At 46.0% G+C, this 25,262-nt stretch overlaps 1 protein-coding gene across 1 annotated transcript; it reads left to right on the forward strand.

The window, feature by feature from the left end:
* The first annotated feature begins 8,392 nt into the window (after positions 1-8,392).
* On the forward strand, positions 8,393-11,100 carry LOC144179998 (histone-lysine N-methyltransferase set-17-like). Its single transcript, XM_077708410.1, has 2 exons — positions 8,393-8,482; positions 10,765-11,100. Exons 1-2 carry the CDS (start codon positions 8,393-8,395, stop codon positions 11,098-11,100), a joined length of 426 nt encoding a protein of 141 aa, XP_077564536.1.
* Positions 11,101-25,262: the final 14,162 nt, after the last annotated feature.

Raw genomic sequence — 25,262 nt, forward strand, 5'->3', positions numbered from 1 at the left:
GCCGAATCTCCTAAGTTAATATATGCCACGAAGAATAAAACAACGACAACTATTCTTATAGCGCTGGCAACATGCGGATGGCACAGCGTAGAGCATCGGGTTGCTATTGTGAAGACCCTGATTTTTATTCTACATGTCTTTTTGGTGTACTCTTTACAGCGACGGTCATTTTTCACCGGGCAACAACTACGGTTTTTCGCAGAAAGGGGCACTTAAGTCTTTCGCCTTAAAACGCAATTCCAGCGGCAGTTTTTCCGGGCTTTGATGGCCAAGTCGCACCTTGCAAAGAACAAAAAGTGGACTGTAAACATGGCATAGAATGCACCTTACAGCATTATGACCTTCTTATTGGCGCAAATTTAGTTTGGCGCAGCTTTAGTTTGGCGCAGCTTTAGTTGCTGAGTAAAATGAAATGAACAATAAGGTTAAAAGGGAATTAACGCGTTCTGAAATATCTAGGTGTTCCCACATGAGCATGTGGTTTCACCAAAACATTATCCAAGAGGACACTAAAACGCGGAGTTCACCCCCACTGTGGTAGTGAAGTCGACTACTGGGTGGTTATATGTTAGCTATGGATCGTACCATACTGAGTTGCCACAAAACGTTTGGGTATGAAAATACATTCTCGGGTTTTACCGAAGAAATTCTACAATCGATTGCAAACAGAAATCTTTGAATTGAGTCAGACGACGCGGAACGTCTACGAAAACCAATTAGCCGAAGCCACGTGAGAAGAGCCGGTCGTTTCCCTGTGAATTAAACATGCCGCATCTGGTGGCCCTAAAACCTCAACCGCATTTAAAAAAAGGCATAGTTGTCACTTGTCGAGATAAATTCTCCTACGCAGCTCGCAACGCCTCTGTTTGAAAGGTTGGTTGACTTCTCGCTTTGTAGTTAGCAATCATTTTCAAAATGATGGCTTAAGTAGGGAATTGATCAAATATGGTGAAACTGAGGGCATTCGCGAGCAAGGCTAACATTGCTCGTGATAAATGAGATTTAAATATGACCTAGTGCGATTTAATGTACTAAATGTTATTAAACACTTATGGACGCCCATATTTAATGCTGGAAATATATTGATGTTTCCGAACTTTTTTTTTAATGAACACAACGTAAACGTCTTTGAGAATAAGAAACCAGGGCGCCTGTTCTGAAGAGGAATGTAGAAACTCTCTTAATTACTGGGCAAGACTAAACCTTACGAGGACCACTGCATGGAAACCCAGATAGCAAGTTACGTACTATTTAGGACGAAGCTCTGTAATTTCATTAAACAAAGCTGTTGGGAAAGTTTGTTGCGAGGGAGCGCTTGCCCGTCATTCTTTCTTGTGTCGTTGTCTAAGTCGAGCTCTATTTTTTCCCATCATATAGCCCTTTAATTTGCTAGCATGCAGTCAGGAGCAGCATTTAACTGTCAACAGGAGCGTCATTCCGCGGCATTTCATGACCAAACTGAGTCGAGCTAGCAAGAGCAGTTTCCTGAAACAAAAATAGTCAAGTGTCGCAAAAACCTCGTTTATTAAGGTGTACACCCATTCCCGAAGAAGTGATGCACCTTTAAATATGCAGGGCATATTAGGCAAGTATCGCTTCCTCGCCTAGTGAGAGGCAGAACTATACCCATCCCAAATACTACCTTCCCGCCCCCCCTCCCCGCGGACACCGTAAATGTAAATAATCCGATTGATGATCCGTTATTCCTAACAACGTTTTCATATGAGTCTACGTAGTGGCTTCCTTTGTGCAAAATATTCGGGACCATTATGAACCGTAAACGTTAATCCTCGTGCCTTCAGTCGTAAATCGTTTACATGCCACACATCAGGTTTAACGACTGCAATTCATTCCGCGCCATATATCCGCACTTAATTAGAACGAATGTGAGAAGCGACCTTCGAAATTTACGATGGAGGCCAACTAGAGTGCGCTTATGTCAACGGCGCAGCGGTATGATATTCATGCACGAGGTATTTGCTTCAAAGTTAAGATTAAGTAGTAAGTTGACTGATACTAGTTGTAATGATTGACTTGTGTCACTGTAGCACTTGGGTTGAAAGGTGCTTTCGGACCAAGGAAAAGCGTTTAATCAATGCTTATAAAGGTTATTTATTTTCCTTTATAATAACAATTTATACAATGCGTGCAATTAATTATTAGTTGAATAGTTTATAATAAATGCTATCAAAATAGCAAGGGACGGGTTTAGTTACGTATTAGATTCCTTCCCGGAAAAATACCGCGAAATTCGGCCCTGCGTGATACATCAGACACAATAAGTGTTCAAAAATTAGGGTAATAAAATTCGGTTTGTTCATATTCTTTCGCCTGTCGTAGAGGGCTCAAAACCTGAAATCACTTCCTGAGATTATTTGAAATTTCAGAGAAAATTACGATAACTTTCGGTCGTTCTACATACAACAGCCTCTCGAAATTTGCAAACCCTCAGCCAAGCCATCGTTATACTTATAGGTGATAGCCGTAATGTTGAGCAGCGGGCTGAGAAGGAGGCAATTAAGTGGCCCCCTTAAGCGCCCGGTTCAGAAGCGAGAATGAAGCAGTAATTCACGCTTTAACATACAAATCACCATGTGCTGGAACTGGAAGTTGTCGGAGGTTTCCTGCAATAACAGTAGGGGTATTCAAAATTGTTTTATCCGCTGGTTCCCGCGTGGTACAAATATATTAAGTGAGTTTGGGTTTAAGGTTGGTCTCAATTAGGGCATCAGCGCAGCAACAGCCATTCGGTGTTTGCACTTACTGCCATGATTTTCCGACACGTTTGCAGGCTGAAAAGATGACTTGTTTGTTGTTGTCATGACTTGTAATGACTTGTCAGTTGTTGTCATGACTTGTAGCCATGAAAAGATGACCGACACGTTTGTAGGATGAATACTGGGCTATTTTCCTCGTGCCTGACAAACCAGTGTCTCGTAAATCATCATAACATTGCATCTGTTTTACTTTTGTTCTGGAATATTAACATGAAGCGCAATCAAGGAGCTGTACTTCACTCATAGCCTTCTAAAGGTAAATCACTGATGTATTAAGCACAAAAAGGGTAGCGTGATTTTGTTTTACACTTTCCACTATGCTGTTATGACCAACAATGTGTGGCTGGCCTGTGTTATTCAATGCATGTCGTGTAACCCTCGTAAACTATATGACCGTGTTAGGTACCATAGAAACCTTTCCTCTGATGTGATTTGGAGATGGGTGTACCCGTCATTACCCTAATGAAAGGGTGATTCTGTGGTCCCCTTGACTGTAGCTTAAAAGTAAGCCTTCAGCAGTGTCTTCACGCCTCAGTACGAAGAGAAAATGTACTGGAGGTCTTGTTTTCCTTTTCACCTCGTAAGGCTACACAGTGATGGATGCATTTAATTAGGTAGAGGGTACGTGAGAAGAAAACAACAGGTGCCTGTGTCTGGATGGTAGCATTTTCTCTTGTTACTCTTTAATGATAGGGAAAGGGTTTTCAGTGAGACCTAGATGCTACTCCATATCAGGAAAGCTTATTTGCAAGGCTCCTCTCCCATCAACATCACGCGTAGCATCATGAGGTAACTGCTTTTGCCAGTAGGACGTAGCGTAAGAATGATAATCTGCTCCTAACGAGCCATGGTTGCATTTCCCCCCTTACTCGCCATAATTAGATGAATGGTAGGATAAAGGGCGATATTACGACTACGCTTCCTTCGCAAAGTGAAGGATGGGGGCTTAAGCACCCACGAGCGTGTTGATGGAGGCACAGACCAAAAATCTAAAGATAGCGCGGTAACGCGCGCAGCGTTAGAATCACATGAAACGGCCTGTGGTGTTACAAAGCTGGACGTTGTCAGGAAATAGGTTGTTCTGGAATGGCATTGCAATACGTCTGGTTTTGCGATTGGTGGGGAGATTGTTTAAAGATTTTCCATTTAGTTCATTACGAGTAATGCGCCGTAAGTAATCAGCAGTTTGAATTCAACCATCAATAATATCAAAAGGTAATATAAGGATATTTATGACTCAAGAAAATTACCATTAAGACAGGTAATTTTATGCTAGTGCTTATACACACAATAACAGCCTACCATTGTCATTGAACAAGAAAGTGTAAGACAGCTGCATATGGCCGGTACTCACTTACGAGGCAGAAACTTGGAGGCTCACTAAAAGGGTTCAACTTAAATTGAGGACAATTGAAGGAGCAATGAAACGGAAGAAAATAGGTGTAACATTAAGGGACAGCAAGAGAGCAGAATGGGTCAGGGAACAAAAGCGTGTTAAGGACATATTAGGAGAAATTAAGGAGAAGAAATGGGCGTGGGGCGGGCATGTAATGCGAAGGAAAAATAACCGTTGGTCATTAAGGGTAACAGAGTGAATCTCTGGCGAGGGCAAGCGGGGCAGGGGGCGGCGGAAAGTTAGATGGGCCGATGAGATTAATAAGTTTGCGGGGATAAATTGGTCGCAGTTAGCAAAGGACCGGGATAATTGGACAACTATTGGAGGGGCCTTTGTCCTGCAGTGGGCTTAGACGGGCTGATGATGATACACAAGGAATATTTCTAGGAACCCTGGAACCGTTACAACATTTGTTCTGGGTCACTTCGAGCGGAAAAAAGGAAGTGAGATAAAATACCACACAGAGCACGAAAAGATATTTTAAAAAGTCAGTATAAAAGTGGTTCACAAAATAATCTATTTGTAGCCTAGAAACTAAAATGTTCGATGAATCCAAACAAATATAGTATAATGGTCGTGTAAGTGGCAGACACTACGGAAGCTGACTTGATTCTGTAAAAAATAGACAAGGTGGAAAATACAAAACTATAAAAAGTGCATCCAAAATGGACACTAACCGTACTTCATTATTTAGATGTAAGCCAAGATGTTCTACTTTGTTTTTGACGATGCACCTTTAATTCTTGTGCTAAGACAACATTTTATTTTTAACACCTACATACATTCAAGGGTTGTTCTCCTCTGCCTACGGTAACTGGGAACTGAGAAACGTTGCATTTATCTTACAGGTACCTCAGACGAATTGAAACCTCAAATGTAATACCCAGAATCGTTTGACGAAGACGCAACCTAGAAAATAAAACACAACGTGTTTATAATATGGATACTTCGACGCTGGCCAACGCTATAAAAGAAATTCTAGTGGGACTTTTCAGGTAGCTTATGGCGAAGTTCCTAACAAGAGATAAAAATATAAAAATGACTTTGTGGCTTCTTTGCAGACGGCAGGCATTGTGAGGAAAACTATTAATGTCAAAATACTAGCAGCACTCAGCAATGTATCGTACTTTTCCGCCAGTGTAAGCTAAATAACCGCTAGATAATGTATCCCAAAATTATGCTCAGAAATTTGTTGATCACGCAAATTACACAACGTCACAGTTTCAAGTGTATGAGTCAGTATGCAGGAGCTCGTGTAAGCACCTAGCGATCCTGCACGCAGGATCGTTATATAAAGGTATTTTCCTTGTAAGGAAACATGATGCTGGTAATGGATGAACCAGCCTGGCTGTGGCGCCGCACACTTGGCAAGCAGTATGAATTGTTTTTTATTATTATTTATTTATTTATTTATTTATTTATTTATTATTTGTTTATCTATTTTTATTTATTTATTTATTTATTTATTTATTTATTTATTGAACGAACGAACGAACGAACATTCGAGGGGTTTTAAAAGTACCGAAACAAATCGCTACGTATGTTTTGTACAAGACAGCTGGTCGTCGTAATGATTTTCAAATTGTTTTCTATCAAGGCGGTCACCTCTGGGTAGTAACAATATTTACTTTTGCTAGTTTACCCGCGCAATGTATTTGTACAGCAATTACCTTAAGTGCGACAAAAAAGCCTCATGTGAGACATCAGTGAGTAAAAACAAGGGCTTAAAAAGTAGAGGTAAACGTCAGCGCCAACAAAAAAAATAATAATAATAACCTGGGATTACAGTGGTGGGTACTTCTTCCGCAGGTTTCGGAAGGCTCCTAGAAGACAAATTCAAACCCTTTCAAAAATGTTATCTTTACAGTTTGACTCAAAAGTGATTTTAAATACTTTAAACTGAAGCAGGGGAAAACAAATTGCCTTCAAGTGCATTTAACATGTCTTCTGCGTTTATTTCGTTGTAATCGAGAAATTTGGCAAATAGAGAGCCTAAAATAATGCTTGAGCTGAGGCCGATAAAGCTCATGAAAGAAAGGGTTCTTAAATTGTGGAAGAGCGTGAAACCAGCACAGCATTTTTGTGAGTGATCCTGAATGCGTGCATACACATCTCCCACCGCTTTCCACTCACCGCAGAAAGGTTTAAAATCTTAAAAAAAAAACAGTCCCCTCACCCAACATTTCGTAGAAGCTCAAGCTGCTTCTGGGAATTTTCGGGGCTTAAATGGAATTCCCGAAATTCTATTCTACGTTAGGCACTTGATAAAAGACCCTCAACCCTGTTTTTCGCTGTGTTACAACTTCTTCGCAAGACATCCTCTTCCACTGTTGCTTAACGCGCTTCTGTTATTGCTTACACGCTTAGCACGTCCGTGTACAAGATAGATCGAATACCGCCCTTTTTTGCGATAGATTAATCTTTGTGACGCTTTTTCAACGCGGTCATTTGCCAAGAAAACTTGAATACTTTATTTTCCGTAATTAAACAACACAAAATGTATTGAAGCTGAAGTGTGAATTATCAAAAAGGACACAGAAGTTTTAATGAAGCATCAATAATAGTCTTATTACGGTAATATCTGGTGTCGGCAAGAGCGAGTGATGGTTCGGAAAACGGCCAGCGGCAAAGGATAACGATAAAAGATAAAAGATCATTTTCAGAGTTTGAGTCTAATAGTGGAACGCGGGTCTGGAGAAGGCGATTGGAACATGCAGCCCCTACCACGGGTGATTCGCAGTTCCAGCCAGCTAAAGGTGGGACGAATGAAGCCGTTGTGGCCTCAGACTTTAAAATGTGCGCTTAGGTATGTACTGGGGCCCATGTTCGTAGTTTCGGCATGCCGATTATAGAAGTAGCAAGGCACACTCACGTTAATAGTGCGTAGGTAGAGCCCCCAAGGACGATTGTCAAAGCCTCTCAGTTATAGTTAGGTCAAAGTCAAAGATTTTATTGTAAACAGGATGTTCCAAACGCCGTTAGAGAGGAAAGCGAAACAAAGCAACCGCAACCCGATTAGAATGGTGGTAATGTCAAGACACAATCGCGCCATGGGACACGTTTGTGCGGTTGGGGCTGTCTCTGCGGGGAAAGTGTCTGAAGCAGCCACGTCAGCGGCCTGTGTGGAACGTTGTCGACCATGGAATTGCCCCCCCCCCCCCTTTCCAAAAAAAATGGAAGATGAGAGGGAATACAAACAATCCGCGCAGTGAGCAGAGAGAAAGGCGCTCGCTGCAGCTCAATCCACAAGCAGAGACAGCCTTTAAAGGGCCGAGAAGACAACATACAGTGAAAGCTGGTTAATTCGAACTTCAGTAATTCTAAATTGTGGATAATTCGAACCGCACGATTTGGTCCCGCCAGTCCTACGGAGAATCCGCTCTTGAAAAGCTCGTTAATTCGAACGCGAGAGGCCTCGGCCACTATACTTTGAACAACGCGCTTATGCGCTAAAACCTTCGGGCCTCGGGCACGGCTAGAGAAGCGGCCCCGCTGCCTACGCACGAGGCTACATCGCCTCCGGAAAGGAGAGAAAAACCGGGAGAAGTTAAGCCGGGTAAAAGCAACATAAAACCCTCATAGCCTACGTTATGGAAGGATGTTCATGGCAGACTACGTCGATGGGGACCCGAGTTCAGGGTGTGGGGTGTGCTGACAGATGGCATCATTTTTAAACTTAGAGCTTCTGCCATTGGTCACGAGGAAAGACAGGGCGAAGCACCAGTGCGGCCATCGCTCCGAAGTAATGATCAGATAGAATGCCGCCTGTGAACAGAAGGCCTCCCGCTACACTCGTTCGTCCGAAAAAAAGTGCTCGCTTTAGCCTTCAAGCATAAAAGGCAGGTTTCCATCGCGGCCTTTCTCAAGTATTCAATTTCTAACAAGCTGTGCCACTCGACAATCGCATTGTACGGCGTTTGTGCTTCACTTTTGTTAGTTCGAACTTTCAATAATTCGAACACAGGGGGCGTTCCCTTGCAGTTAAAATTAGCGAGTTTTTACTACATCACCTCGTTCAATACGAAATAACTAACTCTCAGTTACTCATTGACCTGTATTTCACCCATTGAATACGTTTTACAACCGAGAAATCGCAACGGATGACGGAAAGAAAAATCACATTTCGAGCCACAGTATTATGGGGAGCAGGGACGCAATAAATGCCAGCACTAAAACCGTAGTTTTCATTTTTGTAAATGCGCATCACCACGCAAGAGAAATGATCAAAGTGAACCACCAGCAGCACCTCTACAATCTCCAAGTCAGGTTTCAATGCGGTGGCTTTGGTCAGCGGCCCCTTATCGTACAGGCAAGTTTGCGTGACGTCATTTAGACTGCCCCGGAAAGTGGCTTGAACATCACCACTGCTTTACCATCTTTATTCATTGTCTGGATTTCTTGCAGTTCACCATGGAATTGGTATTATTGTATTAAGGCAAATCAGTCTTGTTAATGAATCGAACATGTACTTTGTCCCTATGGCCTCTTTACCTGCAACGACGCTATTATTATATTTATTGAAGTATGTGATATTTGTTTTTTGTTGTTGCTGATATGTGTGTCTCAATTCAATAAATGCTTAGGAAAAAATCCACGGCGTATCAAATCTACTTAAGATGTCAAATAACGTATGTGTACATGGCCAATTTACTGTCGCAGTAAATGCGCCGCTCTAAACTGCTTTTAACTTCAAATTCCATTTATGAGTGAGCAGAGCTTGTTCTACAAACGCGAACGTCGGTAATAAAAACTTAGTTACGGAACAATGGTTTCGTTCAAAGTTGAACCGTTATATCAGCGCACGTTTAAATATATTGTATAGCAAAGAGCCAACTTTACTCTTTCAAGGTATAGAAGAAAATGCAGATACTATCCCCGCGGTGGCTCAGTGGCTAAGGTGTTGCGCTGCTTAGCACGAGGTCGCGGGTTCTATCCCCGGCCGCGGCGGCCGCTTTTCTGATGGAGGCGAAAAGCAAAAATGCCCGTGTGTACGAGATTTCGGCGCACGTTAAAGATTCCCAGGTGGTCAAAATTATACCCGAGGCCTCTACTACGGCGCGCCTCATCGCCTGCGTTGGATCGGCGCGTTAAACCCCACATCAATCAAAATGCAGATAATCTGGAGAAGTATTCAAGAGTAAAGTACACCAGATCTTGCACTATATACTTTTATGAAATGTGGAGTAATGAATGTGCAGTTGCATCGAAGGCATGCAACACCCTGAAACTTACTGCTGACATTGGCTATGTTGTCATGGCGAGGAAACAGCGTACAGAAACGGAACAGAAGACACGAAAAAGGCACACACGGGCGCCGACTATTAACTGAAAGTATTTTTCCCGCGCTCAGGCAATATAAGAAAAAAACAGAAAGAACAAAAAAAAAGAAAAGTAAGAAAATTTTAAAATGCAGATATATTATCTCCTTGGGTAACCAATCCACTTACGCCTTGCTGACGCATGTACCCGCTCGTGTATTGAAAATACTTCAAGATTCTCGTGTGTTTTTTGGTCAATATAGCGCTTAAGGACATGACATCGCTCGCGTGAGGGCTTGCAACAAGGGACACAAAAGGTGTTTCATGGGTCCGAGCACACAACCTGGGCAGTGCACAAGATCCTCCTGTCTTGTGACAGCTCATATATATATGAAAAACGGGACGATGCGTGAATGATTGGCTTCGCGAACACGTAAATGCAATCAAATCCGCTACTGGCAGCAACGTTGCCGCGCGTGTTACTTCGTGCGCGAACAAGTCGTCGCGGTATTTCTTGCTTGAGTAGTCTCATGTCCTTAGGTACTACGGTGAATAAAAAACACGCGAGTTCGTTTAGGCGTTTTCAATGCACGAACGCGCTGGTGCATGCATCAGCCAGCCGTCGGGGGAATTGTTCGCCAAGGAGATGGTACATCTGCGTTCTTGACTTCTCTTGTTTTAAGTGCGAATGCACTTTATAAGCGACCCCAAACCATCCACCGCCGGCGGCGGCGGCGGCGTCCGCAGTGCTCCTCTATATTTAAAAAAGAAACAGCATCCGGCGCCAGGTTTCGATCCGAGGACTTTGCGGCCGCAGCGCGACGCGCTACCGACTAAGCCACGGACGCCACGCTGTTATCAGTGTGAGTAACGCGCCTTATATCTTTAACGCATTCAAACTACGTCGTCAGCGGCGTGCGTTGGCGACTCAGCGGCGTTATAGCGGCTTGATAACTGCGTGGTGTACACGTGATACTACAAACCCGATGGAAGAGATGGAAGAGAAGGCGGCGAGGCGGTGGGCTGCGGGGGCCGAGCGCAAGCGCCGCAAGCGGGCCGACAACCGTGCATTCGCACTTTCACATTCTCCCCCTCGGGGAAATGCGGGGGAATTTTTCTTTTTTTTTTTTTTTTGTTTCTGCCGTTTTCCTATATTTCCCACCCGAAATAAATTTCATTTATTGTTACTCAGCGCCCATGTGTCTTTTTTGCCCCCCGTTCACTTTCTGTGCGCTCTTTCTTTCGCGAAGATTATGAACTACCTCTACAGCGAGGAATGTGACCAGGACTACCCTGGCGACTACCCCATCCACAGGCCATTGACACCCTTTAGGATACCCCGGTCCCCGAGGGCAATCCCGAGCGCGCGAACAAGACGGTGCCTGTCTGCCTGGTCATCCGTTGCTCGAGCATCAGGGGCGCCCAGTACGGAGTGTTCGCTGCCAAGCCCCAGGCATCGAGACTGTGCTTGGGCCCCTACAAGGGTGTCCGGGTAAACTCTCTTGACAACGCGAATGGATACACCTGGCAGGTGCACGACAGTGGCCAGAGCTTCCTTGTGGACGCCTGTCCTCTGAAGGGGTCAAACTGGATGGGATACGTGCACTGCGGGCCCAGTGAGGATGAGCAGAACGCGGTGACCTACCAGAGAGCCGGGGCCGTGTACTAAGGGTCGCGGAAGCCGGAGAGGAGAGTTACATCAGTCCTAGCGACATATACAAATCGAAATTCAGATTAAGAGATGTGAAAAAATCAACGTGCCCCACAGAACGTTCTACACAGAAGTGCGCTGAAAGGAAAAGTTAGCCTAGTGCGAAAGAACAGAACCGGAATTAGAGGCTATCTCTGAGGTTGTAAAAAGCAAAGAAATGAGGGTTTTACGGTATTGGCCTGCGGTATTTTCTTAAATTCACCCATGACCATGTAGCTGTTCTTAGAATTGTGCTTGAGAACATTTCGATGGAAATATTTTATGATCATCATCATCGTCGTCATCAGCCCACTTTAAGATATACCATCAACATACTGGTAATGGTGCATTGATTTGTAGATAAACCCGCCGCGGTGGCTCAGTGGCGAAGGCGTTGCGCTGCTGAGCACAAGGTCGCGGGTTCGATTCCCGGCCGCGGCGGCCGCTTTTCTGATGGACGCGAAAAGCAAAAACGCCCGTGTGTTCGAGATTTCGGCGCACGTTAAAGATCCCCAGGTGGTCAAAATTAATCCGGAACCCTCCACTACGGCGCGCCTCATCGCCTGCGTTGCGTCGGCGCGTTAAACCCTACTATCAATCAATCGATTTGTAGATAAGACCCAATAAAAACAATGTATATTGAAGTAAACCAATTTCTTTCAAAACAGGCCATCAGAGTCCCCGCTCTGGCGGCCTTCATCTATGCATACAATGAGGTAGCTCCTGAGAACGTTTTTTAGATTGCCATCTAATGTTCATCAAAAATACCTGAATATTGAGCGACGACGGTTGGCGTGGCCGTTTATTCCAACACTCGGGCCAAGGAAGAAGATCAAACGGTGATGATGATTATTTACAGGTGATGATGATGCCGAGCCCATCGGGGCTAGCACTGGTGATAGTGGGTGATTACGAAGAAGCGCCGGTAACATAACCCAAAGTACTTGGAGGGTTGTGACTGGGTCTCACACAATTTCCCCTCCGCGAGCGGAAGCGGCCTCCTGGCGCGAGTCAGTCGGTGCTGGCAAGAGGCGCACGAGCGGACGTACTTGGCCACAGCAGTAGAGAGGCCAGGACAAAAGTAGCGGCTACGTATTCGCTCGTATGTTTTTGCGACGCCAAGGTGCCCAGCGGTTGCCGCATCGTGATATTCTTCGAGGATACGACGTCGAAGTGGACCAGGTACTACAGGGACCCATTTGTTGCCATTAGGATGGTAATTTTGGCGGTAATTGACACCGTGGAGGAGTTGAAACTTGGCGAGTTGACGACGTGCACGGCTGGTAGGAGGTGGCACACGACCGTCGAGTAGTCCATGATTGGGCGGCAGTATGCGTCTGCTCGCTGTAGCGAGGGCAAGTCACCGTGTCCAGCAGTGCTCGGGGAAAGTGATGGGTGCCAAAGGGACATCGTGGTCGAGGCTTTCCTGGAGAGCAGTCGACGGAGAAGACAATGGGTAACGAGACAGCGCGTCTGCGTCCGTATGCTTCTTTCCGGACTTATACGTCACGGAAAAATCATATTGTTGGAGGCGGAGAACCCTGCGACCAAGGCGCTCAGACACGTTTTTCATGGAGGATAACCAGCATTGTGCATGGTGATCTGTGACCACTGTAAAGTGACGGCCATGGAGGTAAGGCCGGAATTTTTGAACAGCCCAAACGATGGCAAGGCATTCCTGTTCTGTAATGGTGTAATTCTTCTCGGCCGGAGTCAACGAACGACTAGCATAGGAAACGACCCTCTCCCGGAGCTGAGCATCACTTTGAAGGAGAACAGCGCCGATTCCGTGGCCACTTGCGTCTGTGTGGAGGATAGCGGGCTTGCTTTCATCAAAGTGGCAGAGTACCGGGCTAGACGTTAAGGCGGCTTTCAATGCCTCAAAGGCTTGTTGGCACTCATTCGACCAAACGTAAGCTGCGCCGAACTGTAGGAGCTGGTTGAGGGGGGCCGCAATGGTGGCAAAGGTCCGGACAAAGCGAGGGAAATACGAGGCACGCCCGAGAAAACTACGCAGATCTTTTTGTTGGCATGGACGCGGAAATTCGACAACGGCACTGATTTTGTCGGGGTCGGGTCGTATCCCCGTCCTTGCTAACGACATGGCCGAGTACCTTGATAGTTTTGGTAGCAAAACGACATTTTTTTAGTTGAGCTGAAGTCCAGCATTAGAGATGCACGTAAGCACTTCGTCCAAGCGTTGGAGATGCTCAGCAAATGTCGAGGAAAAGACAACCACGTCATCAAGGTAGCAGACACAGGTCTTCCATTTTAGTCCTCTCAGCACTGAGTCCATCATCCGCTCAAAAGTTGCCGGGGCATTGCAAAAGCTGAACGGCATGACATAAATTCATATAGGCCGTCGGGAGTAGCAAACGCCGTCTTTTCCTTGTCGGGCTCGTGCTTCGGTATCTGCCAGTAACCAGAACGCAAGTCAAGGCTCGGAAAGTACTCGGCTCCTTGAAGGCAGTCTAGGGCGTCGTCGATCCGGGGCATAGGATACCCATCCTTTCGGGTAGTTTTGTTGAGGGCCCGATAATCTACACAGAAACGCACGGAATCATCCTTTTTCTCCACCAGGACGACTGGGGAAGACCAAGGACTGGACGAGGGCTGAATAACGTTACGCTGCAGCATGTCGTTCACGTTTTCCTCAATTACTTGCCATTCTGATGGGGAGACTCGGTACGGGCGGCGGTGAGCAATAGCTGATCCATCAGTTTTGATGCGATGCGTAGCTGCAGGGGTGCGAGGAAGGAACTTTGAATGGGTGTCGAACGAGGCATGGTGCTTGTGTAAAAGTTCCAGTGCTGAGGATTTCTGTGATGGGGTAAGGTCCGGACCGATGGTGACCGCAACAGACGACGTAGAGGAAATGGTCGTGGAAGGCCCACTGGAAGGGGAAAGAGTACCAGACGGAAGGATGGACACGTCGTCGGCAGAAACAGAACCAATCGCACATCCTTGCGGGAGCAGAATCGCTTCGGAGGTCGTATTACGCAGAGGGATAAAGGCGCGCCCTCGGGAAAATTGTACCAGACAAGCGGCTACAGCACGACCTCGTGAAAGGAGGCGGCCGCACGGAATGGCCAGCACATCGCTGTCAACGATTTTGTCAGCGGAAACTGAAAGAATGTGCTCTTGGCGGTCGGGCACAACGTGATCGGTGCGTAGCGCCAGACGAGGCGTACTTGTTTCCGGGACAGCTGAGGGACGAACGTCTGCGATGCTAATAGCAGGAGTGTGGCAACAAATAACAGCGGAAGTCGACGAAAGAAATTCCACACCAAGAATAAGCTTATAGGGGCACTCCGAGAACACCGAACACTGAATGTGATGACACAGCCCATCGATAGAAACGTGTACCGTGCAGAAGGCAGAAGGTTGGATGGACGTGTCGTTCGCACCACGTAATAAATGGCCAGCGTATGGGGTTTTTACCTTTCGTAGTCTCTTACAAAGGTCAGCGCGAATAATAGAAATACTTGCTCCAGTGTCTACCAAAGCTCCGATATCGTTACCTTCAACTGATACTAACAAGTTCGATGGGTGTTCTGGAGGAGTTGCTAATGTACCGATAGATGCAGTTTCCCCTCCAAAAACTGCATGACTAAGTTTTCCGAGAGGTGGGTGGGGTCATGCACGACAGGGCGAAGCGGAGACACAGATCGTCGAAATGGTGATGGGGAACGACGTCACGCCGCACGAGAATTGGTTGGGGACTCAGAAGAGGCAGGAGGAGAGGACCGCCATGGCGGAGATGGGTAATCCCTCTGGCGGTAGCCGTAACGAATGTTTGGGCGGTCACGTTCGTACGTGTCGTAGCCACGTCGCTCATAAATTAAACGCCTCCTACAGAACCTCGAAATGTGCCCGCCAATTCCGCAGTCGAAACACACCGGCCGGTTTAAAGAGGGCTGTGGGCGCTGCGGTCGCCATGCTGGATACAGTCAAACCCGTTTATAGCGAACTGCAATATGTACTTTGATTTGTTCGATATATCCAATAGTTCGATATAGCCGAACCCGCCTATAACGAGCTGATTGTTGCGAGTTCGCAATCCGCGGGAGCCTTCCCCCTCCGCCTCCCCAACTCCACCATCCCCGCATGCAGAAACGAACACAGTAAAGTAGCCATTACCACACGTACCCAAAGTAATCCATCTATTGCAAGTAATAAAGCTACTTTCTGCCCCAATAGCCTACTTTGTAAAAAAAGCGGTGATTTTTGTTTTCACTCTTTCCTTTTGGCGGCTTCAACTAGCATAGCATTCTCTACACGAAACATTATTTGTACCAGTTCGAGTCCGCGTCCTCCAAAATCGAAGAAGCATTGGCGGAGCACATCGACTGCCGAAAGCGCTTCATTATAAGCGTCGGACGGCTCTCACTCATGACATCGTCGGCAACATTGCCGAGTTCTTCCCACAGTTCACCAATGCTGTTATCTTGGTCCGGAATCGCTGACTGGGCGGGTTCCGTCGTGAGTCCCGCGCGTCGGAAACAGTTACGGAAAGTGTCGGGCTTCACGTCGCTCAGTGCACGCGCAATGTCTCAGTCGCGGCTGTTGCTCCGTGGTCGCGGCCAATCCACATCTCAATCGTTGCTTCGAGACCATGCATTTCGGCGGCCATTCTAGGCGCACAGAGTTCGATATATCCGATGTGAACTTCGTTATAAGGAATATGTTTCCCATGTATTTCCGTAACTGAAATATTTTTGTTCGATATATAGCATAATTCGCTCTATCCGGGTTCGTTATAGCCGGGTTTGACTGTAGTAAGGCTGCGGCCCAGGGACCGGGTTGACCGCTGCCACATACCCAGGAACTGGTTGGGCGGGGACGCCTGCCACGGACAGAGGCGGCCTGCCAGCCACTTCGGAGTAGGATGGCGTGACTGGAAGAGGAGTAAGATCGGAGTGAACTCTTCCGTGAGTAGACGCGGCAAGCTCCTCTCTAATGATCGCTAGCAGATTAGGTGTAGCCGAGTCAGGACTGGTAGAAGAAACGTGCACAGAGGTGCGGCCATCAAGTTCTTCCCGAATCAGTTCGCGTATTAGAGCTCGAAGGTCCTCATCGCCGCTGTTCCGGGCCACGGTACCCTGCTGGAGACGGAGCGACTGAAGGTCGTCCAGGCGTTGGCACGTCGTCCTCACATCCGAAACGGTAGTCAGATTCTGAAGGGCCAGGGCATTAAAGGCGAACCGGCCGATCCCTTTCAAGATGTGGCGCACGCGATCAGCCTCCGTCATGTCTTTGTTGACCTTTCGGCACAGGGCCACAACATCTTCAATGTACCCCGTGTACGTCTCACAAGGATGTTGGAATTGTCCATCCAGCTTCTTTTTGGCGATGTCTGAGCAGGCAGAGGAAGAGCCAAAATTCTGGCGCAGCTGCGTGGTGAAATCGTTCCAGTCATCAATACGGTGCGCATTGTTCCGGAACCACGTTTTGGCCACTTCGTCCAGGGACCACGAGATGTTTTCAAGCTTCCCGCGGTCGTCCCACCTGTTAAAGGCACTAACGCGTTCGAAGGTATCAAGCCACTCGTAACGTCCTCATTACGAAGGCCAGCGAACATCGGTGGAGCCCACTGGCGGCTGGTGACGAAGTACGGTGGGACGGCGGCTGAGCCCACCCCACCGGTTCCGCTGCCGGTTCCGCTGCCGGTACCGCTGCTGGTTCCGGTGGCACGTTCCGCGGTCATAGGCATGGCGTCTCGCGGCAAGCGACGACCCGAACGGAGCTCCAAGGGTGCACTCAGAGATGGAGGACGAGGGGTCAAGACGCACGCTCCACCACTTGAGAGACGACGGTTGGCGTGGCCGTTTATTCCAGCACTCGGGTCAAGAAATAAGATCAAGCGGTGATGATGATGATGATATAGTCCTGGGAGCGTAGTCACTGGGTCTCACATATATATATATATATATATATATATATATATATATATATATATATATATATATATATATATATATATATATATATATATATATATAGCGAATCAGAAAATGGGAAATGAGGGGCTCCGCGAAATAAGACAGAAGATAAGGGTTGGCAGTCAAGAAAACCTCGGAAAGCAAAGGGGAGGTTGTGGTGGGTTATAGAAAGAGATGAAGAATTTTTTGAGTCGAAAAGAAAGTGGTGAAAAAATGCCCGCCGGGTGGGATCCGAACCCACGACCTCCAGAATACCGGTCTGGTGCGATAACCACTACGCTACCGGCGGGGCTGATTCCCCAGCACTTTCTCGGGTATTTATGTTAAGGTATTTTTGTTTCCTGCACTTGGGGGTGGTAGCCAGCGCCACTCGGACTACTCGGGGCGAAGGGGACCTTCTTTTTTTTTTTTAACCCCCGGGCCGTGACTCGATTGTCCACGACATGTCGAGAGTGGTCGACCAGCGTTGAACCCTCTTAAGCTCCCTTTGGCACCAAGACTGCCAGAACAGAGGCCCTCGCTAAGCATGTAGCGAATCAGAAAATGGGAAATGAGGGGCTCCGCGAAATAAGACAGAAGATAAGGGTTGGCAGTCAAGAAAACCTCGGAAAGCAAAGGGGAGGTTGTGGTGGGTTATAGAAAGAGATGAAAAATTTTTTGAGTCGAAAAGAAAGTGGTGAAAAAATGCCCGCCGGGTGGGATCCGAACCCACGACCTCCAGAATACCGGTCTGGTGCGATAACCACTACGCTACCGGCGGGGCTGATTCCCCAGCACTTTCTCGGGTATTTATGTTAAGGTATTTTTGTTTCCTGCACTTGGGGGTGGTAGCCAGCGCCACTCGGACTACTCGGGGCGAAGGGGACCTTTTTTTTTATTATTTTTTTTTTAACCTCCGGGCCGTGACTCGATTGTCTACGACATGTCGAGAGTGGTCGACCAGCCTTGAATCCTCTTAAGCTCCCTTTGGCACCAAGACTGCCACCCGGCGGGCATTTTTTCACCACTTTCTTTTCGACTCAAAAAATTCTTCATCTCTTTCTATAACCCACCACAACCTCCCCTTTGCTTTCCGAGGTTTTCTTGACTGCCAACCCTTATCTTCTATATATATATATATATATATATCTATATATATCTATATATATATATATATAAAAAAAAAATATATATATATATATATATATATATATATATTAATCAGCAAATTCGTTTCGGTTTAAGGTGTTGTAAGTGATGCCCTTTTGTTTGAGGTAAAAACATGGATGTCTGTCCCTTTAACCTTTCTGGTGCATCTCAATAGTTTTCCAAGGTTCAGTAATGACAGATGTTGTCATGCTCTTACTAGAACTCTACGTAGGCCATCCAAGCCTCCAGGTTTGTGTTCCCTGATCTTGTTAAGTTCCAGTTCAATAGTTCCTTTGTGGTGGCGGACACGTTGACATGGCGGACACTATACTTTTCGATTAGCTTCTTTTTGATCCCATCGGCCTTGAAATACTACATTTTGTATGTGCCCAGCCACCTTCAACTATTCAACGAAAGGCTTGTGCTTGCCACAGCGCATTTTCTAAGCTTTAGTAAAAACATCATTTTTGTACGCACTACACTTGACCTATAAATACAAATTTGTTGTTACATTTAGCGTTTCTGTTGTCATATTGAATGTTCAATTGCTGTTATGTTCCTTTTGTTATAGCTGATAACATTCCTCCCAAATATGCTTTATCTTCGGAGCCAAAAATTTTGGAATATTTTAATACCCTTGTATATGCAGGAGAGTCCATACTACCAATGCGTTTAACTTGTCCTTTAACTCTCCTGGTAGTTCTGCTATTGAAGTCTTAAAAGACCGAACCTTTCTTTGGCACCATTTTGTAGTTGTGAGCCAGGAATTATGCAGCACAGGTGATTCGGTGGCTTGTTTTCGGCCACGTTTGGTGTCATTGCCCTCCGTCATATTCTCATTGTGCGTGCAAGCATCGCCGCGCCACTGGCATTGAGCTCGCGCATTGAGCTCCGCGATAAGTGTAACACCAGTGTTCGCCACAGCTGGGTGTTACCCATCTATCTGGTTTTCTTTTTGAGTGTTTAGGATTTGAAAATTTCTTTTCCAATTCCTCGTTTCGCTGTCGAGGATACCTGTTTTCACCGTTGATACTGTAGTAGAGAACAGTGCAGATAAAAAACGGATCAAGCTGGTCATTTCCCTCAAAGAATATCTATGAGGCGATAACATCCCTTGATGTGAAATGGAACCTCCTCAATGTTTGGCCTACATATCACACAATCATAGATACTTGTAAATTTTTTGCCAGCAATGCCTTTGCTTGGAGTTCTTCTCTTTTCACAGACCAAGATTCTCTTTCAGCCCTTTTAATGTGTTCCCACTTGCGTCTTCGCTGCGAACAAAAATTGGCTCATCATACGTTTGTAAATTTCTTGTCAGGAGTGCTTTGTTTGACGTTCTTGTAGTATGCCGAGCACAAAATCCTGTTTCGGCAACTTTGATGTGCTCAAATGTGCCTCTTTGTTCACTTCGCACGAAAATTGGTTCTAATAAAGCGGGTTCATCCAAACGGCTTGTCCCCGTAATGCAGGAGGATACAATATCTTTGATAGACAATATTTTCGATGTATCGAAACTTGTGCTTTCTTCGCCGTCAATTTAGGCTACTGTTGCTTCGTATCCGTATTGCCTGTTTTCGAGCACTTTTTCATAGGCATGAGCTGGGCATGTTCCTTTTTGTGCCAGCAATGCCTTTGCTTGGAGTTCTTCTCTTTTCACAGACCAAGATTCTCTTTCAGCCCTTTTAATGTGTTCCCACTTGCGTCTTCGCTGCGAACAAAAATTGGCTCATCATACGTTTGTAAATTTCTTGTCAGGAGTGCTTTGTTTGACGTTCTTGTAGTATGCCGAGCACAAAATCCTGTTTCGGCAACTTTGATGTGCTCAAATGTGCCTCTTTGTTCACTTCGCACGAAAATTGGTTCTAATAAAGCGGGTTCATCCAAACGGCTTGTCCCCGTAATGCAGGAGGATACAATATCTTTGATAGACAATATTTTCGATGTATCGAAACTTGTGCTTTCTTCGCCGTCAATTTAGGCTACTGTTGCTTCGTATCCGTATTGCCTGTTTTCGAGCACTTTTTCATAGGCATGAGCTGGGCATGTTCCTTTTTGTGCCAGCAATGCCTTTGCTTGGAGTTCTTCTCTTTTCACAGACCAAGATTCTCTTTCAGCCCTTTTAATGTGTTCCCACTTGCGTCTTCGCTGCGAACAAAAATTGGCTCATCATACGTTTGTAAATTTCTTGTCAGGAGTGCTTTGTTTGACGTTCTTGTAGTATGCCGAGCACAAAATCCTGTTTCGGCAACTTTGATGTGCTCAAATGTGCCTCTTTGTTCACTTCGCACGAAAATTGGTTCTAATAAAGCGGGTTCATCCAAACGGCTTGTCCCCGTAATGCAGGAGGATACAATATCTTTGATAGACAATATTTTCGATGTATCGAAACTTGTGCTTTCTTCGCCGTCAATTTAGGCTACTGTTGCTTCGTATCCGTATTGCCTGTTTTCGAGCACTTTTTCATAGGCATGAGCTGGGCATGTTCCTTTTTGTGCCAGCAATGCCTTTGCTTGGAGTTCTTCTCTTTTCACAGACCAAGATTCTCTTTCAGCCCTTTTAATGTGTTCCCACTTGCGTCTTCGCTGCGAACAAAAATTGGCTCATCATACGTTTGTAAATTTCTTGTCAGGAGTGCTTTGTTTGACGTTCTTGTAGTATGCCGAGCACAAAATCCTGTTTCGGCAACTTTGATGTGCTCAAATGTGCCTCTTTGTTCACTTCGCACGAAAATTGGTTCTAATAAAGCGGGTTCATCCAAACGGCTTGTCCCCGTAATGCAGGAGGATACAATATCTTTGATAGACAATATTTTCGATGTATCGAAACTTGTGCTTTCTTCGCCGTCAATTTAGGCTACTGTTGCTTCGTATCCGTATTGCCTGTTTTCGAGCACTTTTTCATAGGCATGAGCTGGGCATGTTTGCGGGTTGCAAGCGCTGTCTGGATAACCGGCTTTCCGGCAGTGGGAACCTAGCACCGTATGATGACATGCATGACCGAAGCTAGTGTTCAAAAATCATATCTATGTGCTGCACGCTGCCTTTTTGTTCTCCACAACGAAATCTGGGACATGGGTTATGCATGCCAAGTTTAACGGCAGGGCACATACTGTTGTGCCCGTGTAAAAGAGACCTCTATGAACATTAAAATCGGGTCTGTGTAGCCCTTCTTTATGCCTTTGTTAAGCGTGTCTTCCTATGCATACCTAAAAATTCTATTTTTCTCAAAAGAACACATTCCCCAAGGATATTGCACATGTTCCTTCCTGCCACAATCACGATGCGTTAAATTGGTATATACGGTAACGTACCTCTAACTTCAAACAAAACCTTAATTGTGCCGTAGATTCGCCCGTAAGCTACAACGACTCTAACATCATAGTTATCAGACTGAAGAGCTCGTAAAATATTCTGTCGCCAAGAATACATTTTAAAAATGCTCCAACCAGCCACCTGCTGCAAGGTGATTCCATTTTATATTTTCAAGTTTTAACGCTATATGGAGGATGTTTCGTTTATGTGGACTCGCCACCTGCGTACAAGTGATAACTTGAACAGGAGCACGAGAATAGTGCTAAAGAGTGAACGGGAGTTCAAAAACGCCTGAGCCTTTTCTTCAAATGTAAAATGTGACATAGAGTGCATCGTATGTAGTAGATGTGTGTTCATGAAGGTTTTGGTGTGTGTGTGCAAAAATGTGCACAATACAGAACATGATAACCTGATAACCCGCGTTGTGAGGAATTTACTTGGGAAAGCAAATACACTATAACTTTTTGGAGCTTAACCCTTACTCTTGCCAACAAAGCGATGTACCCTCATAGGATGGTGGCCCCACAGACTAAGAGGCTCCCCTGTCCTACCGAAGCTGGCCCAACGCAGATGTAGTTGGTGCCGTGAAAACGATGCTTCTCGTAAAGTCGTACACATATTTGTGGCGTTGCTAATTGGAAAGAACCATTGATTGTGGGCAAAGAACGTCGTCACTTTTTGAATAGCCTTCACGCTTTGTAGACAAGCTCCAAGAGAGAAAAATGTGCTTGTTGAACGAGAACTAATGTTTTTTTCGTAGCCCTAACGCCTATAAGCCTATGTTCTCACCGCTGCTAGAAAAAGACGGCTGTTTGTACTGGGCGAAGAGGAGAGGCGTAAAAGTACCGTAATCACCAGTCTGAGGAATGAGTATGGTGTGGCGTTTGTGTCCGCTCCAATAATTAAGCGTCCTTCGATCTTTCTCTTCACAGTACAACTGCAACCATACACATTCTCTGCGCGTTCCATAATACTGCCCAAGAAATTCATGTTACTTCGACCACGCGCCATGAGCTCAGATGAAATGTTCTTGCCAGTGCTTTCGGTCTCCTTTGTTCTTCCATAAAGGACGGACAACCACCTTGACCGAGCCTTCAATCAGTGTTGCTTTGTACAATTTTCTGCGCTGTTCAGTGCCAACGCTCCCGTACTCGTATGCCGTAAATTCTGGCTGGAAAAGACGGCAGGGGCAATTCGTTCACTCGGGAAGTTCATCGGGGAGGAAATTTCGCAGAGTCATTTCACCCGCATTAAAACCCGCCGGGTTCCTTGAAGCGTACGGCCAGCTAATTTACTGTGCATTCCGTGGCTCACCCTTTGAACACTTTGTGCGCGCAAAAAAAAACATAAAAAATGCCGCAATAAAATACAACCCCCAGAAATGCTTCCCTACTATTCCGAGGCATAAAGACAGAAAGCACCATTCTTTTCCAGAATTCCTTTAAATCGATTTCGCAGAACATACGCCCCAACTTTCCTCGCTAAAACGTGGAGAAGCACTTTTTCACGTGTTCGCAATCTTATTGCAACATATGTCCGCAGTATAACGGTGAACGCACAGAAGCGAAGCAGCGCAGAAACGTTTCACTGTCTTGAGGAGACGCACCCTTGCGATTACACCAGCAGAACCGGTAAAGAGAGATCTCGAGTCGAGATTAAACCGGATGTTCTCTTGTGGCTCAGTGCTGAGGGCCGGCGGAAAAGAGACAACCGAAATAAAGAAGAATACCCTGGGAATCTAAAAACCAATTTCCACTTCCCCTTCTTGAACCCCCGAAACCTCAGCCACGCCCATGTTTGGTACACCCGTGTGGAGTGGAAATCTCTAAACAATACATAACACATCCTAACAATATCTTAACATATCGTTGCTTCCTTGCTTGCTTCCTTGGTTGCTTGGTTGCTTGTGCATGTGCTTGTGTCTTCTGCTTGTGCCTGCGTGCTTGTGTGCTTTGTGTGTGCCTGTGCGCGCACTTGCGTGAGTGTGCGTGTATGTGTGCGTGTGTGTGTGCGTGCGAGTACATGCGCGTGAATGCGCGTGCGTTTGTGTGCGCGCGTGTGCGTGCGGGTGCAAGTGTGCGTGCGTGCGTTCGTGTGTTTGCGTGCGCGTGCGCGGGTGCATGTGTGTGCGTGCATGTGCGTGTGTGCGAGTGGGCGTGCGCGTGTGTGTGTGTGTGTGTGTGTGTGTGTGAGAGAGTGTGTGTGTGTGTGTGTATGCGTGTGTGTGTGTGTGTGTGTGTGTGTGTGTGTGTGTGTGTGTGTGTGTGTGTGTGTGTGTGTGTGTGTGTGTGTGTGTGTGTGTGTGTGTGTGTGTGTGTGTGCGCGCACGCGCGCGCGCGCGTGCGTGAGTGTTTGTGCGTATGCGTATGCGAGCGTGCGGCGCGTACCCGGCGTTTTCGATGAGACTGGGGGCGGAACATCACGGTGCGGGCAGTAACATTTTCCGTTGCGACCTTCCAAGATACGGAATCAGTAGCGGAAATCAAAAAATGATGGCTAGCGACGGAAGCAGTAACAAACGTCAGCAAGGAAAAAAAGTCGAGGTTTTAAATTGGCTATATAAACACAGACGTTGCACGTTCGGAGCATAAATGGCCCGATATTAAAATACAGATGAAAAGGAAATCGAAGTTGATGGCTTGTGGCCACTGGATTGTAAGAGAAGAGGTTCCACCAGTTTTAATATCTCTGCTTGGGTGTGGTGCAAACAGGCGGGTAGGTGTGGGATAGGTAGAAGCTTGGGTATGCTTATTAGCCGAGGAGGAAATTGGCGAAGCGGGAGGCAAGATTTTAACCTGTATTTATTTGTTTGCATCGGTGCGGGGGGGACGGGGGGACGGAAGAGTACCTGGCTGAGCGTGCCATGTCTATGAACAGGAAATAAACCACGAAGAAAAAATAAAGTTATAGACGGCATCCCGAAGGATAAATAAAAAACCCAGATAATGCGTGGAGGGAATATTGGTGAAAGAATTTCAATGCCAACGTTCGAAGTCTATATGGATGCAAATTACAATGTCTGTGCCGTCTTAGCGACTAGCAGAACTGAGTGGTAGATAGCCGGAAAGGATGGTAGGACGGCGGTAAGACAGCAACCTGGCCGGCAGTTCTGCATTAATTAGTGTTTGGTATTCGAAAATACGCACGGTCGAAGAAAGCAAATGACGATTCTTAAACAGAAAAATAAACCTCGACGGTGGCTACTAACGTATAATATTCATTTCAGGGCGTAGTCAGGATGACAGAAAACATCACTGGAGGACAAAAACAATCAAAATTTCTTTCTAAGTGAAGGATGTTCAGAACGCCAAGCTTTTTGCACGAAAACCGAGTCAAATTAGAGCCCAAATTTTAACTTCGGAAGTCCAAACCCACGTCTACTTCAACTCTACCAAGCAATTTTTCACAGTGCAAACCCGTCTTCGTGTTTTACGCGTAAAGACGTCCCATTGTCTGTGTTTGCGGTGTAGTTGACAAGCCTTTGTTGACAAATGTGTCTTATCGGAAGTGCGTTTAAGGGTAACTAAATTGCCATTATTGAGGCATATAAATCTTCGCTTTATTAATCTGTTGAAATACCGCAATCAAATAGACGTCAGCTTCATTTCACGATGGACCTAGGTTCGATTACGGCAACGGTTAGCGTTTTTTATTGAGGTGCTTTCTTTTTTCAGGCCCCTCGCCGCCCCTTTGCCCCAGAAAGACTTATACTTACGTACATGTGGAACACCATCACGAGCTTCATGTGCCCTTGTGC

Source organism: Haemaphysalis longicornis, unplaced genomic scaffold, assembly GCF_048455015.1.
Source record: "Haemaphysalis longicornis isolate Haplotype H1 unplaced genomic scaffold, Haemaphysalis longicornis Haplotype H1 scaffold_4, whole genome shotgun sequence".
NCBI classification, from domain to species: Eukaryota; Metazoa; Arthropoda; class Arachnida; order Ixodida; family Ixodidae; genus Haemaphysalis; species Haemaphysalis longicornis.